Below are 16491 nucleotides of genomic sequence, written 5' to 3'. Positions count from 1 at the left end.
CCCCACTCGGCCCGCACCTTTCCGCTCTTACTCTCCCCAGACTTGTTTACTCTGCCACCGTGTGGAAATGCAGGCTGCTCTGTTGACACCAGTGTAGCAGCTGTGGATCTGATACTGCAGGGCTTTGCTCCGCCGTACCGACTCGACGCCAGTGTTTTGTTGTTCTTAGAAGCAGCTTGCGTTTCAGTGAAGGCTTCTGCAGGCCAACCGGGGGGGGGAGGCGGCTAGCGACCATGTTTCGAGAGTTTTACAGTACATGATAGTGGACCAGATGGTGAACACGGTGCTCCCTCTCTAAGATACATTCCATCATATGTTGATAGAGAAGGAGCGTAGGTGTAATTTAGTGGCGCCACCACTGATTGAAAAACAGAAATCGCAGCATTAACTGTTGTAATTTCCAAACCACAATAGGTTGGAATGTTTCTTTTATCAGAGTGAAAGCCAATTCCAAATCCCACAAAACAATATGATCTGTGCTTTACAGAATTTATGGCTGAAAAAAATATTATTATTCACACTGAGAAGAGTTTGAAGATAGAAATCTTATTTTTACACCATCAAATTGTTCTTCAGGTATTAAGACATCCTGTATGAAAATATTCGGCCCCTATGTACCACAATGAATGCTAACTATTTGGTTAAAAACACAGAAAAGATATCGTGGTGATGTTTTGGATGTTTCCCTTCTACTCTTGAATTACAATGTTAGCAGCTGCAGTTTGTCAAATTCATTTTAAGACAAAAATGCGTAGTTTGTTGCCAGTTGACTGTTCCCTGTCCGCTTTAGTGAGGACGGTGACCAGCAGATGTGTGATTTGTTTGTAGCTAGACAAGTAACTTAAAGGAAAAATATCAAATTAAAGGAACAACGTCACTCCAAGTATTGTAAGTATGATTAGGAAATAAATACAATCAGTTATTTGGTTCTAACGTAATTACTTTTTGGCCTCTTATCTAAGATACTAGTTTGTATTTTTAAATAGTTCGTTTTGACATTCAACATTATAAGAGAAAAGGTTCCTTCAATGAGGACTAAATAACTACATTTAGATTTGGTTGTGATAATGGTGCTTGTATGACAATCCACCCAACAGTTTTACTCTGTACATATATGTGTTGGAGGATAAGTTAGAGGATCACCAAAAGTCAGTCGGTTTCATCTTCTGGTGACCATGAACGTCTGTACAAACTTTTATTGCAATCCGTCCAACAGTTGTTGAGGGATTTCAGCCGTGGTCGACTGACTGACATGGAGTGTTCCTCCATATCACTGATCTGGGCCCTGTTTCAGAAAGCAGGTTTAAAAAAGTTTGAGCCTAAAACTGAACTCTGAGTTGACCAAACCTGAGATGGAAAGGTTTTTGTTTCTAGAACAGCTGACCGGAGTTTGTTCACTCTGAGTTCAGCTTGTGCGTGGTGAATGAAAAACGGCGTCATCAATGGAGCTCAACAAGTTTTCCTGTGTAACAAACTAATATCCAACCAGGATGTAGACTCTGACATACAGTAAACCTCCGCTAATCAATGCGCTTTGATACGGACTGGATGAACGAGGTAATGAAACAGCGTTCCTGGCTCTGTAGGAGACAGAGAGAAACTCAGGATTTGTTCACACCATGGTAGGTGAACCCAGAGTTTAAGTTAACTCTCTTTCTGGAACTGAAAACCCAGAGTTTCCGCCATCTCAGGGTTAACTTTTCATTAAACCTGCTTTCTAAAACAGGGCCCTGATCATCCGTGGATCATCAATCAGAGAGCAGAATAGCCAGACGTTCCTCTCCTCCTCGTGGAGATTCAGCCCACATGTCACTCAGCCAGAGGAATCCTCCGGCTTGTGGTTGAGACGAGGGGGAAGAGGAGCAGACTTGGCGGATCAAGGGGTTTCAGGCTTGGAGGAGTAGCTGCATTCCTCCATGTCTCTCTGTCTTTCCCTGCTGATGTCTCACTCTGTCCATCTCTCTCTCTCTCTCTCCATCCATCTCCATTTCCTGTTCCTCAAGATGCAATGGGCTTGTCAGACAGGATCGTTGATGTTTCCCTGATGTCCTGTCCTCAAATGCTGCACTCTTGTCTGCCTGGCTCGACCAAGCTGTCTGTCTGCAGTGTTATTCCTGCGCACAGATGCTAATAATGATCATTTCAGCGGCCCTGTTTCGTTTTTGAGTAATGTCAGCAGTGGATGTTTCTTTATTTGGATTATAGCACTTTTCCCAGGCTGAGTTTTTTTTTGTTGGACATCCTCCTGGTCATATTTGGGATTTTTGAGACAAGAAGTACATGTTATTACTAGCTAAAAATAAATGCAGTAGGGAGAGTTCACCTGAGAGAGAACATAGAGCACATAGAAGATTTAGCCCACTGAGAGATGAAAGAAGAGCATAATGTCATTGCCCTTCTCCTCCTCCTCCTTCCTTTCTTGTTCAGTAATGTGTTTCCACAGTTATGTAGGTGCAGCCCAGACGACAGATAGAAATCTCAGGTAATTACCTCTGAGTCATGCTATGATCTTATCTGAAGGTTGGCCCACTAGTTATTTTTTTTGGCATGGTGAAACCTGGAGAAATTCATGCATACTGTACATGCAGACAGACAAATGGAGAGAAACACTAGGTGTGTCTCCAACCACCTGTTTTCCTGCAAATTTGCGCAAAAACGTTTGCATGCCTGGCTGAGGTGGAAACAAACAGAAATGTCATATTTCCATCCAGTTTTCTACATTGTTTTCCACAGAGGTTCGGACTCGTGCTCTTTTTATTACGTCATCTTATTGCATCCTCTTCTTCTGCAATGACATCAGGTTTTTTTAACAGCAGAGTTGGCGTCACCTACTGCTAATAACAACATAACGGTAGTGGATGGAAACAGCATTCATATTGATATTCTCAATATTTGGTTATTATTTGCATTTGGATGGAAAGCTGGCTACTGACCAACATCTAAAATAGAGCGGGAAAGGAATCCTCACACTTAAGAACATGTTAACGTTCGTAACATGATTTAAAACTGCACTGGTCACAACACATTAAACCGGCTTCTTATCAAGTTAGGGTTGATTGAGAGTAGCCCGACATCGCCAGACCAAACCGTGAGTGAGTCTCGATCCTCAGCTCATTTTCTTTTATTTCAAACGGGTTATCAACATGCGACCAGTGACCAGATCCGCCCGTACAAGTACCTCAAAATTGTACTGAAGTGCAGTACTTGAGTAAATGTACTTTGTTACTTTCCACTACTGGTCTTTACATGAAACACTTTTTCTAAATAGACTCATTTAAAGAGGTGTGTGTTGTCTTGATTAGTTCCTCCTCTCCCTGTTAAAGTTTATTCATCTTATTAATCTGAGGGAATTCTTCAAATTTAGCACAAGCGTCCACCGGGATGAACCGATTATACTTTGGTTGTCAAAGGTAACTGTGGCCTCACACATTTCTGGCCGTAACTCAAGAATTTATATCCTAGTTATGACAATTTCACACAAATGTTTAATAGAAAATGATTAAGTAATGCCATTTTGGACAAACATGGATGTCAACTGCTACTTGACTGGTTGGCGGGGGCATACAACGGCAAATTGAGGCTCTAAAGATAGAGGGGTGACTTTTGAACAGATTGTAAAGATTGCAAATTTGTGATATTAAGCCATAAAAATAGAGATCGACTTGACTTGGTGGTCAGTGAAATTATCTTGATACAGCTTTTTGCCAAATATAACCTGCACACTCTCCAAAAACCTGCCCAGTTGAAATCAATCATATTCATAACTGTGGAAACATGTATTTGTGACCCATGTAACTGTTTGTGTCTGTGCAGGATTACCCCAGGAACAGACACCCGGGATGGAGCCGAGGGTCGGTGGCGTACCACGCTGGTGAGATTTCAAGCCCACGTTCTCTCTTTCTCTTCTTCTCTTTTCGTTTCTCAGATAGAAGGTTGTTTGCTGTTAACTTTTATGAGTGTGGTAGTTTTGTTCGGATGACGTCCATGAATCTGATCTACTTATTTTTAAAGCATCTGTTGCTTTTAGATGCAAACATCACAGGGCACCGCCTCAGCTGGATGTTATGGTGCCTAGCACTAAGAGAGATCAAGGAGGATTGCAGGCAGATAAAAAGCCCAGAAAGCAGATAAAAGCAGACGGTGACAGCATCAGAAGAAGAAGAAGGATCTTATCTCGGTCTCTTTCTGTGGGAGTTTGGTCATGTTGATATATCTCTCTAAGCAACAACCCCCCCACACCCCAAAAACAAACATGACACAAAATGTTTAGTTATCTTTATCTTTCTATGCTTCCACACACACATGTAAAGTCTTGGTTGTTTGTGATGACAGGCCTGGGAACAATATCTGCACAAAACTCCCATTCCAGGCCTCAGCACCCGTCATTATCAGTGCTAAGACATTAGCTATCAAACGCGGCTGAAGTGATATGAGAACAGGGGCATGCTGGGTAGGTGGTTGTTATTACACCGTACGAGCTACAGTTGGTAGCCGGCTCTTTATCTGACAATCCACCTTGTCGCAGTCGAGATTTTGTTCGTCCTTATCAAGTTAGCTGGCTTTCTATCAGCATTGTTTTGGTCTGAAGCAAGCACCCGCTGTTAATTTTTTCTCACAGGGGATTTGTGAAGCTCTGACTCTGAATGATTCACACACACACACACCACAAATCTCACTCTCTGTTGTACGTTCTTCCATCAGGCAGTGAGTATGATCTTTATTTTTAGAGGGAGGTTCATATACTTCCTTCTAGCCGACCTCCAAATCAGCTATCAAAACACACTTTCTTCTTCACTCTGCACATTCCATTCATATTTCGAGTGGATGTTTATAGTCTAAATACTATAATACTAAATCCACATATCCCTTTGCAGATTCCATTTATACTTAGGAGGCATTAATAGTAATAACAGTTGATGCTGCGCGTCCTGCCGGGTCTGCGGATGATACCTCACTGCTGAGTGACGGACGCGGCCAGTCACCAGAGGTCTAGCGCTGCGGTCGGCCTGGTTTGGCCGCTGCGCGTTGGACACCACAGAAATGTGCACGCCCCAGCACAGCTCCCATTAATCTTATTTGTTAGAGACTAAAATGATGTATGTGGTTTTCCACGCAGTGTGTATGAGGTTTGCCTTCCCCATGCTTGGGTTAAGGTGCAGGCTCTGATCCAGCTACTTAATATCAACAGCCGGGGGCCTCCTCCTCTTCTTCTTCTTCATCTTCTTCACGTCTCCCCGCGCTCCTCGAGATTTTTTCACCGAACAGCTCAGGAACCTCACGAATTGCACGCAGACGCTCTTTTGGCAGAGTGACAGAAACTTAATGTATACACAGTATTGTATGCACTAGGTCATACGACCGCAGCAGAAATTGCTTACAGAAGGAATGACTTTGTTACCTCGGTTTTCCTGCTCAGTGCGAGCCAAGAATGGTGTGAAGTTTATTAACTTTTATGGCTCGTTTTTTGTATTTGACCTCAGTATCTTTAAAGGGGCAAATATCTTCCAGGACATTCTTGGCAGGCCTGAGCTTTGCATGGACTCACTGTTATTGTTAAAGACCTCAGGCTGGTCCTTAGTGCACTGTGAGTGTTTGTAATGTTTTTACTGCTAGCTTTGAAGAAAACAGCGGCTGTAGATAGTCTTATATTATGCAGCCTGGAGGCAAATACATAAATTCCATAATGATTCAATTCAACATTCCTCCTTTTTCTTATTTATACTTTGCACGTACAGCTTGACTACTGACTACTATTTCTGTAATGCTGATATATGGTCCGTTGTAATGGGCACGCGACCAGTGTTGACCTGGGTCACATGTGATGTGTATTATTGACTTTAAAGGTTGTGATTTTTACTCCAGATATATTCCAGTTATATACACAAATGGCTGCCAACCATATCGCTGCTCCTTTGTATAGCTTGTATAGTTTGAGAGTTCCCTGGCCTGCGCTGGTGTTACCACGAGTGTTTGTGTTGGGAGCCGGCCCAGTGCGGACCTCCATCCTGTGTGTTGGCTCGGCTTGCCTCCGCAAGTTAATGGGCCGTGGGGCGCTGTGGGCCCCTGCGGGCCCTATCGTGAGCAACCAGCCATCCAACCAGCGAGTGCTCCTCAGCAAGCCTCATTAACCCTGTCACCCCCTCTAAACCCCCCCACCATCAGTGAGTCACACGTGCTATGACTCAACACCCGCAGCCCAGGGTTGTGCCTTACCACCGCCGTCGCCCTCCATCCCTCACCACCAAGCCAACCTCACATAATAGGGTTGAGTCTAACTTCCTTGACGGGGTCTAATCTGATTCCAGCTCAGGTTCTGCAAAAACAATTTTTCAACACCAACATGTTGTGTAGGGGGGATTGTGTTACCTTCTTACCTAATGGGACAAAAATGGATTTGGATGACAACGTCTCTATGACACTTACAGACACAAACAGCGTCCGGTGAAAACACACATCTAAGAGGAGCATGTAGGCCATGTGGGTCCACTACTTGCACAATTACATTACAGTACATTACAATTTCCAAAAGTTATTCCGTGAACTATCATGGAAAACAAAGAAGAGCCGCAACTATTGACAATAGAGAAGCTGGAACCAGACATCTCTCAAAAGGGAATAAATCCTTCACTCTCCCTGCCGGTATGTTTGAACGTGTGGTGTATCTACATCGACATGTTTGGTGGTAAACTTGGTTGTCAACAAACCAACTAGGGGGCTATATTTTATTGTCTGTAAAATGTCAGAGTAACGACAGTTAAAAAGGGGGAAGAAATTGTAAAACGTGTCCTTTGCAATTTCCCAAAAGCCCACCGGATGATGTCAAATACTTTCCGTATTTATTATCACAAAAGTCAAAGAAAAGCAGCAAATCCTCAAACTACAGACGAGGGCAACCTTCGCAGCCTCATCGCTCAGCAAACCTGCCCCTCTCGCTGCGCTACTTCATTCTGGCGAAAGTCTGACCGGAGATTTTAATTTATAGTTCATAAATACTCTTTTTCTTTTAATTGGGCCTCACTGGCAAACGGGCCCATAAAAATGTAATCCTTATAAACATGTGACAACTCACATGAAGAATATCAATATTTTGTAATATATTTTCATGTTTTAGGAGTCTGTGAAGTCATTGTTCCCTGGGCAGGGAAGCCTTTTCCAGACAAACTCTCATGTTACGAGAATGTCTGTTTTCTTTTCCCCAGCTGGTGTCGGTCCTCAGTCAGAGCCGGGCCTCTCCTCCGCTAGGCCCGGCTCCAAACCCTGAAACTCCAGCGTTCACCTTCTGGATCTCCCTTACATCCAGCACCTGGTGGCGGTCACAGTCGCTAACATTGTTAGCTTTACAAACAACTTCCTCGGTTTATGATCTTGACTTTTGCATGAACACCATCCCCAGTATGTTCTGCTCCTTGCACTCTCACCAGCCTCAGAGCCAAACTTCGGTCAACACCTCGCTGCTAATTTTAAACTCTCGGGGTCTCCAACACAAATTTTGACATTTTTTCCACCACAGCTGATTTCCAAGTTGAGCCGGCTTTCTCGATTTCCAACCTTTTTAAGCACCAAAGCACACTTAAGAAAAGCAACAGAACATATAATTGTATGTAAGTGCCAGCCAGAACTCATTTTACTATATCTTATAGTTTGTTATATGAAGTTTATTCAGTGCTGTCATCAATTATTTATTCAAAATCATTCATTAAACTTAAAAACTTCAGTTTACTCATCATGAGAAGAGGGTTTAATGGAGAACACTACTGAGTTGCATTGTTGCAAATGTGGAATCCAGCATTTATGGAGCTTGACCCGTACAAATGATGAAGTCTTTACTGCTTGGATTTAGTTTTCTTGTTTTTTTAAATCTGTCTCTTGTGAGTCCACCAACTTGGAAGTGCAATACTAGATTCCTGGAATAGTGAGAAATGCCTGTTATATGTTCCCAGAGCTCCTGGCGATGTGTGCGGGTTGCTTTCGATTGTCTAACCAACAGTCCAAGCTCTAAATAAATTATATTCACTGTATGAAGACTATAAAGGGAAATATAAAACGGATAAAAGCAGCAAATCCTCACATTTATAAGCTGGAAATGGAGAATGTGTTGCTTTTTTTCTTTTTATTCATTGTCGGTAATTCCTCAGTCGTGTATTTAAGGATTATTTACAGGCTTATACCATTGATTTAGTCGTAAGGTATTTACAATTGTCCCGATCGTTCCATAAATATAACCTTCATAAATCTGCAAGCGAGCTGTGTGACAATTCTGAAGATGAACTCCGGCGACCATCCCTCCGGCCACAGCTCTCGGTGCTCTGGTGTCTCTGCCAGGCTTCTCCTACCTCTCCAGTCCCAGTGAACCGGCTCCATCCTTAGACCCAAACCTGGACTTACCCCCCACCCGGCTCACCTCCAGCACCAGCCCATGTCACTCTCCAAGGCCGCCTTTGCGCTGCTATATTTAGCGGCGCTGCGCCGGTGCCGGCGTGGCTCCACTGTTTGCCTAGTGTGTGGTGTTGTGACAAGGGCCCGCATGGGAGCCGTAATGATACAGTGTCTCCGTCTCCCTCCCGGTGCTCAGATAGAGATTGTTTAAACAGTATCCTGAGCCTTGGACGGGTCCCATGACAACTCCATAAATATTTACCAGCAGCAGCCACGTTGCTTCGCTTGAGGAGAGCTCGTCTGCAGGCTACTCTGCAATGTTTTTCTTTTGCCCCTTTTTTTTTTTTCTTCCTTTGTTGTCTCGCACAACTGTTGTATGTGTTGTTTTGATGATTTCCTTTTGGATGTTGTCGATGAGGTTTTTTTTTTTTGTGGAAGAGAAGTGTTTTTACGATCGCTGCTTTCACCTTTTTTACGCATCATCATCCGAAAGGAATGTCAGGATGTCCTGTATATTAGCAACACATTGTATTTAGAGTACACACGGTGCACGCTGTGGTAAACACATTAAAAGACGCAGTGAAGTCCACCAAGTCCAGTCAAGTTCAGTAACGGGACACATGAGACAAAGATGTCCTCACGCAGGGTATCTATAGTTAAGGCTTTTAAAGAATTTAAGTTGTGCGGTTTCCTTGTAAAAGGTTTTAGAAGGTATCAAAATTCTGAAATTTGTTCGACAAAAGTCTCAAATATTTTCTCTTGCAGTTATTTTGGTTTTTAAATGTTTACCATCTGTTTGTTGGCTGTCAGGAGACATCAAACACCAATAAACTGAAAGTTGGATTGTTCTGCAGCAGTCTGAGTTTCAGTCGGTGACATCAGGCTTGAGGCAAATACCGTCACTACTGCTAGCTTCATCGCTGAGCCTGAAGAAGTGTCCACTTTAGCAAAAGTTAAAAGAATTTAACCTTTTTCATTTTATAATCCACCCATCTATTATCGGCCGCTTGTCTGGTCCCGGTCGTATTCATTTAATCAATTACATCATTGGAAACCTAACCCTAACTCTGCTCGCAGGTTAACAAATACAAATTCTGATCCTGAAGTAAAAGAGTAAAACATAAATAAAAAAATAAAAGTTTCCTCCTCTTCTGACAGATGATGGCAAGATCTTTCACGGCAGCGGCGTTGGAGACGCGTTTGGTCCTCGCTGCTTGAAAGGGGACATCATGGGCTGCGGCATCATGTTCCCACGAGACTACATCCTGGACGGAGAAGGTGAGGGCAAAGGGTTCGGGTGCTGCAATCACACCGTCACTCATGAAAGGGGTTGGTGTGTCCGTGGGAGGTTTCGCTCTTAAACCTGCTTATCGTGGTTTAGCGTGAGGCGACGGTCGGTCTTAGTGGAGTTCATTGTGTTGCACGTTGGGAAAGAAACTGGATGCAAACCAAGCTCCCCCGCACCCAAAGCCGAACAGACACTGAAAAGGGGAAATTCTCTTACCCCACCGCTTTCAATGAGAGATAGATAAATAGACAGCTAAAGTTATCTAACATTAACAGTGTCCTTGGAACGAAACAAAACATTTCAGGTTGTGGCAATTATTAACTTGTTCTGCAGATGTGCTGTCTGCACATAAAAGCCTTTATTAACACTTAACTCTGTCTCGTCCTCAGGTGGTGACGTGGGCGACTGGGATCTTATGGAGGTCCGTCCGGGTCACGCGGGCGTCCAGAACGTCCTGTACCTCAACGATGACGAAGAGGAGGAGGAGGAGGAGGAGGAGGAGGAAGATGGGGAAGACGTAGAGCAGGGACAGGAGGGCAGGAACGTCACGGTGAGGAAAACACAACACAGCTGGGTTAACCATTTGCTACACACACACACACACACACACACACACACACACACACATAAGCATGTTAGAGATTCATGAGCATTTTATGAGGTAAACAGGAAATAACATCAACCTGCAATGAATAGTTTCCTGAAGCCACTAGAGGGCAGCGTAGCAAGCTGTAATTACTGAGACGTCATCGCCTTTTAAATGTATTCTTGTGAACACAAACAGTTACTTATTCCCGCATCTAGCAGCACCATTAGCTTTCATTAGCAGTCATGTTTATGTCCACCTGATGAATGTGACACTATTTACTCTCACTTTAGCTCCACTAACTCTGAGCTCTTTAGCTGCTCCATTGTGTTCACTATTCTCTTAACTGTGTCTGCCAGATGTTTGGTGGCGTACGGACGGTTTTAAGGCCGAAAACAACAATATGAGAACAGTGAGAGCGAAACAAAGCGGCTCCGTGAAGCTTACCGTGCTCGTCAGCTGGATTCTCTCGATATCACGTCCTCTAAAGAAGCTACTGGCAGCTCCGGGTGTGGTTTAGGTGTGACGCGACACGGAGAGGCAATTGTTCCCAAAGACATTAGCGTTGATGCTCCAATTGGCATCAGTTATATCAGAAGTGGAGAGTATTTCTTCTTTGGAAGAAGAACAAAGAACGGCCCTGAAGGCTCTCCTCGATGGAACAGATGTTTTTTTTCTGGCTTCGGTAAGGGTTTGATGTGAGGTGATGATTATCCCTTTCACATTACGCCATTTGATGCATTATAGTTATAAACTATATTGAATATAGATGCTTTAAATGAAGGCTTCATCAAGCCTTCCTCCTACCAAAACATGACTTTATAGCCGTCATGAATGTTTCATGCTAACCGCACCTCGGCTCAGAAAGTCTGGCTGGAGAAATATCCGATAACGGTGAGGCCACAGCTCAATTCATCTGGAGCAAAAAGAGGTCAAGAATCAATTCCTACTCAAATGTTGTGACATTTTACAGAAAGATAAAATTGTGAGTCGGCAGTAAACGTGCTAACAGTTTATCTAACTAGCAGGTGATCGCTGGGTTAATGAGGTTAGAGAGAATGAACAAAACTGATGAGTTGCAGAGTTGGATGATATTTATCTCCTTTCACATTTCTAGTAGAACCTCGATCACTTTCTAATATGAAACTATTGATTAGAGCAGCTGTGAACTGTAAAAAGAAAGCGTGCTAAAAATGCATCAGATGTCTGAGTTTATTACATCCATGCGGCTCATTGATGTGTTTCAATAGTGATTCAACTACAATGGAGCTCTATATGGCTCTACATACATGGACAAATGCAGAGCAGGATATAAACACTGTGTTTTAAGGATGCACCTTTGTTTCAGACCAAGTACCAATAATTACATTTGGGTAGGCATACTTGCCGATACCAAGTATAGATATGAGTGCTAAATAATACCATTAAAGTGCTAACAATGACTTTTTTTTTTTTGAATCAGATGTTTCTCATTTCCGGACTGTAACAGATTAAAAACTTGATACTGCTGTTGACATTTCAACATTCAACATTGTAGTTCGCTGATACACACAGAGAGCATAGTTTGATCTGGGGACGTTAATAATGAACCGTTAACAGACAATAAGAATTTCGACCCGTCAATGCTATCAGTTAAACAGTTAAAAGAAATATTAAAAATGACAAAAGCGTGTGCAAAACTCAGAGCAGTGGCTTGTCACTTGAGTGAGCCTGACGGTTGTCGCTTATTTTGGGACTAACCTTCACTTTTAATCAGGTGGCACGCAAGACACGGGACCTTGAGTCTTGACGAGTTGTAGCGTTTATTCACTGACAAACAGCCTAAACTGTACACACACTGCATCATCACACACGCTTTCCCTCTCGTCCGGATCCTCGCTAACGTTACACCGCGCTCTACTGTGTCACACAATAACACATTGTGTGACACAGCTGGTGTGCTGACTCTATTCAGGGCGTGCTGACATCTATAGACAGAGTATTACCTGCAGTGGATGGCAAAGTACCTCATACAACCACACTTCAAAAGATCCAAACTACTTCTTTTTTTTCCCGAGTGGGTGGCACAGTAAATGTTTGATAAGTGACTCAGCCTGATTAATCTAACACACACACACACACACTGCACAGTACTTCATTTGTTGTTTTAGTGTGTCGGTATTTGCTCTCAGACTTGGAAAGAGGCCCTCGGTATTAGCATTGAAAAGCGTGTTGATGTTCTTTTGGGAACAGCTGGATAATGTTTGATCACTGGCTGATTTAGTGGAGACTTGTAATATAAACATTGACTTTTTTTTCCCCCTCCAAGAACACAGACATTACACTGTCACCTATTTGTTTAACGATATTTCCTAACTGCACATAATTCCTGTTTACAACTGGCACACGGCGTGCTCTCAAATTAAGTTTGTACAACCATCAGTCATTGTGAAAAAGACATTTCTTTCACGAGTAATTGTTTCAATGCTCCGTCGATGGATTACCATCCGTGAAAGGTATGCGCGCGCGTGTGTGTTTTAACTCTCTGTCGCCGCCCTGTGGTCCTCCAGGTGTTCTTCACGAGGAACGGGAAGCTGATGGGCCGGAGGGAGATGGGGGTCCCACCCGGTGGCCTCTACCCCACGGTGGGGATGCTGAGCAGCGGGGAGAAGGTCAAAGTGGATTTGCATCCCCTCAGTGGATGAGTTGAGCCCGGGAACTGGAACTCGTGATGCCCTGCAAACAGCTGGCTGCACTGTGGAGCTCACCCCGCGACGGCCCGGCGTGCCGCTAACACTCAGCCAGAACAGCCGCTCACATGCACGTCTCGCTGTCGACATCCTCGACGCCCGCCTCTGCTTTTATTTATAAGACCTCTACATTTTCACATGTTCACAAACGGATTGTCCTCCTGGTTGTACAGTAGCAGAGAGGTCGTACAGGAGCTGTGTAAGTTACGGCATGCAGGAATAGACAGCTGCACCTCGTAGCTACAAAAAAAAAAAGAAAAGATATTTAACTGTTAACTCTATGCAATCTGTACTGCTATCATCCTCCCATCTAACCTCCCTCTGCATGCAGTGTGTGTCTGAAACACTGAGCTGTTCAATCCCTCTCATGAGGTCTGGCACACTTTGTTTATTTCATTTGTCACGACCCCAAGCAAAGCAGAGCGAGGCCAACAGTATGTTTCAGGAAATAGATCCTCTCTCTCTCTCTCACACCCTCTTTCTCAACCTCCCTCTCGCTGTCCTCTCTCTGGGTGAGGCTGCCCTCCTGTGAGCGATCAGGGACCTGCTATTGCCTCACCTCGCTGTGGATCTGTTGCAATATTTCAGAAACGCTCATTTTCTGTGAGGATTATTGCAGGTTTGGCAATCACAACCTCACATAAGTTGCTGTTACTGAGCAGCGTCAGACCAGAGTGAACAGATGTCTGAGTGTTTTTGTAGTTTTCTGTTGGAGCCAGACTACAAATGAAAACATGTCAGGTACACTTTCTTCAAGGGGATCTGCAAAGTACACGTTTAACGTTATCTTCTACATTGAAAGTTCAGGGAATGTGTTTTGTTTTTGCACTTTGGGGGCTGAGGAGACATTTAGGGCAGACATGAATACAGTGGGTGGGTTCCAGTATAATGCAGTCCGATGCAACAGCACCATCATCAGCCATAAACAGCAAGTAAGTAAAGTGTAACTCACACTGAAGTATCCGTTACAGGCTGTTGTATTGGATTGCATCAGACTGTAATGCGTTGTACTGTGTTTCGATATCTTGTTTTACTGACTCTGCAGGTTTGCCCTCAATACAGAGGATTATTTCACATCTTTTCTTTATTCCTCCCAATTTCTAACCATTACGTTAGAACGATGTGATATTTTTAAAAGAAGAGAATAAGAAGACACTCAAATTGATTTATTGCTTTAGTAGTCAGTAGATAGCTTCCTCTCCGTGTTGATGGATGTGATGTAGAACTAACTGCTGGATGTTTGTTTTTGAGATAAAGACGACGATGATGTTTGGTTGCTGCTTGTGTGCCTGCACGGCAGCACCACGGGTCTGTTTCACAAAGCCAGATAAGTGATTTAACTTTGGGCTTCACTCTGGCTTCTCTGTTATCTGAATGCTGGCTCACCTTCAACCAGGTCAGGCCCTGAGGCAATCTGCTGATCATTTTCATTATTTGTATTAGTCGTTTAGTCTGTAAAATCACATGTTGAGAATACCAACCACATTTAGAAAGGCCTAACATTGATCATTTAATGATTAATCGGTGAGTCAATTAGTTGATCGATAATTGATTAATCGTTTCAGCAATTTTCATACAAAAAAGCCAAATATCTTCTGGTTCTTATTATATATCATTATGACGATGATGATGATTGATTATGATTATCAGTTACAATGATCCAAAGGATTGAGAGCAGAACATGTTACAAAATTTTGTTTACATGTTAGCAGCGCTGCTAAATACTAAAAGAACAATAACGTGTGGCCTATCGGCGGCGATGTCGATGGAGAGCTGTGGCTGTTTTAAATCTGCTGTGAAGTGCAGCCAAACCAAACGCTGGGGGGGGGGGGGATTAACCCTTTCATTTAGAGAGCAGGGGACCGGAAGTGCAAAAATACAAATTCGTTTCTGGGTTTAAGGACTCATTCCTTGTAAACACCGGTTCTCCTGGATCACCGATGTTCCGCTCCGTTAAACTTTATGACACAGACCTCAGAGCTAAAGCAATCTCTTCCTGTGAATGAGAAATACTGTCGAGTTCATTGTATCGTGTCAGTGGGAGCTGGTTTCCACTCAAATTATTCAGAATAATGTGAACATATATTATCATCATTATATTGTATCAGCTAAAATCATCACGTTCCTCTGCATCCTCCCACATCTGTATTTGTGTAGTGCAACATCAGCAGCCCTGCAACATAAACTACAATGCACATTCTTCTGTACATTCATATGAGGTGCGTACCCCAGGTGTCTGTAGTGTTTCATCATTCATACGGCAGACAGTGATGCTAGAAGTATATCGTACACAGGGTTACCTATTAAATCACACATCTGCTGGAGATTCTTTGTTTTTAGCTGTTGTCATGCATCTTGTTTTAGAGCCATTAATGTAAAACAATCTGTAAATCTCTCATGTTTTTCTTGTCCTGCAGGGCTGGATAGAGACTGAAGTTAAGGTTGTTACAGCCGGAACTGTTAAACTTATTATGCTAGACGGTGCAAAGATATTAATGAGACACGGACGTGGACGTTTCAGGCCACGTCTAAGTTCAGGGTATTAAAGTCACTTGTATTAAAGTTTACTCTAAATGTCAGTTTACAAAAATAATAAATATTGTTCAACCAAATTAGAGCTAAATATCTGGTTTTAATTTTCCATAGCGTCTCTGACTTTACTCACCGAGGACTTCTGTAATAACTCCTCGCCTTGTTGACTTGCACTATAACGGCCTTGTTCAGTACATGTAAGATCATCAATAAAGGTTTCAGTGATGTAACAAAGTGCTGGATTGTTTTCTTTGAAATGTTCTTTTAAAGAGCGAGTAGCGGTCTGACTTCGGTACCACCTTCTGAGAAGTCAGCCAGTATAAAAGTTTTATAAGTTGTGCTGTTTTGTTGACAGATTGTTAAAAATCCCTCGGACTAGTTATATTCTCAGTAGGTAATAATGTTGGTAATCTATTAATAAATACTCAATTTTTCTGTTGGAATTTGATCTGTGATTAGATATGAATACATTATTAATAAATGTGGTAGATTTCATGCTTGTTTTTTCATAAATGAAGTGTCTCATAAGAGGATCTAATGAGCCTAAAGACAAAAACCTGCCAGAGGAAGTTTTCTCTCAATCTGGCAACCCCAAGAGTTGTTCTTATTAATGGCTTATATTATTTATTTCTAATGCATTAGTAAATGCACTATTAGCATGAATGAATCAATTAATAGCAATTTACAACCCATTTTATAATTACCAGTATAATGACTTATTAGAAAGTGGTACCCTGACTTTTTAGCTGCACCACTACAGATGTCAGTGTTGGCTGGTCGGTCCACCACTTTAATCCAACATCTCATAAACTATTGGATGGATAGTCGTGAAGTTTTGTACAAACATTCATGACAATGTGTCCTGATAACTTTGGTGTAAAAGGTGTAAAATTGCAATTCAACTGATTAGAATTATTCAATTTAAAGACTCACTGACTTTAATTTGTCACATTTTCTTTTTAAATGAACATAAGAGGTTG

General features: G+C 42.6%; 1 protein-coding gene across 3 annotated transcripts in view; it reads left to right on the top strand.

Annotated features, from left to right (window-relative positions):
• The window catches only part of LOC142956009 (SPRY domain-containing protein 3-like), a 42203-nt gene extending 26458 nt beyond the window's left edge, over window positions 1–15745 (top strand). For 2 of the 3 annotated variants that reach the window (XM_076097303.1, XM_076097295.1), the window contains exons 8-11: window positions 3814–3871; window positions 9535–9654; window positions 10054–10214; window positions 12800–15745. In XM_076097303.1, coding sequence (XP_075953418.1) covers window positions 3814–3871; window positions 9535–9654; window positions 10054–10214; window positions 12800–12934 — 474 coding nt within the window. In that variant the 3' untranslated portion in view covers window positions 12935–15745. Of the gene's footprint in view, window positions 1–3813; window positions 3872–9534; window positions 9655–10053; window positions 10215–10609 lie in introns of all 3 variants that reach the window. The other variant, XM_076097312.1, reaches the window with a different exon arrangement.
• Window positions 15746–16491: the final 746 nt, after the last annotated feature.

The sequence above is a fragment of the Anarhichas minor genome, unplaced genomic scaffold (genome assembly GCF_050575085.1).
Source record: "Anarhichas minor isolate MPS153535 unplaced genomic scaffold, ASM5057508v1 ptg000003l, whole genome shotgun sequence".
NCBI classification, from domain to species: Eukaryota; Metazoa; Chordata; class Actinopteri; order Perciformes; family Anarhichadidae; genus Anarhichas; species Anarhichas minor.
The sequence above is the reverse complement of the archived record's forward strand: the minus strand, read 5'-3'. Positions and strand labels throughout refer to the sequence as shown.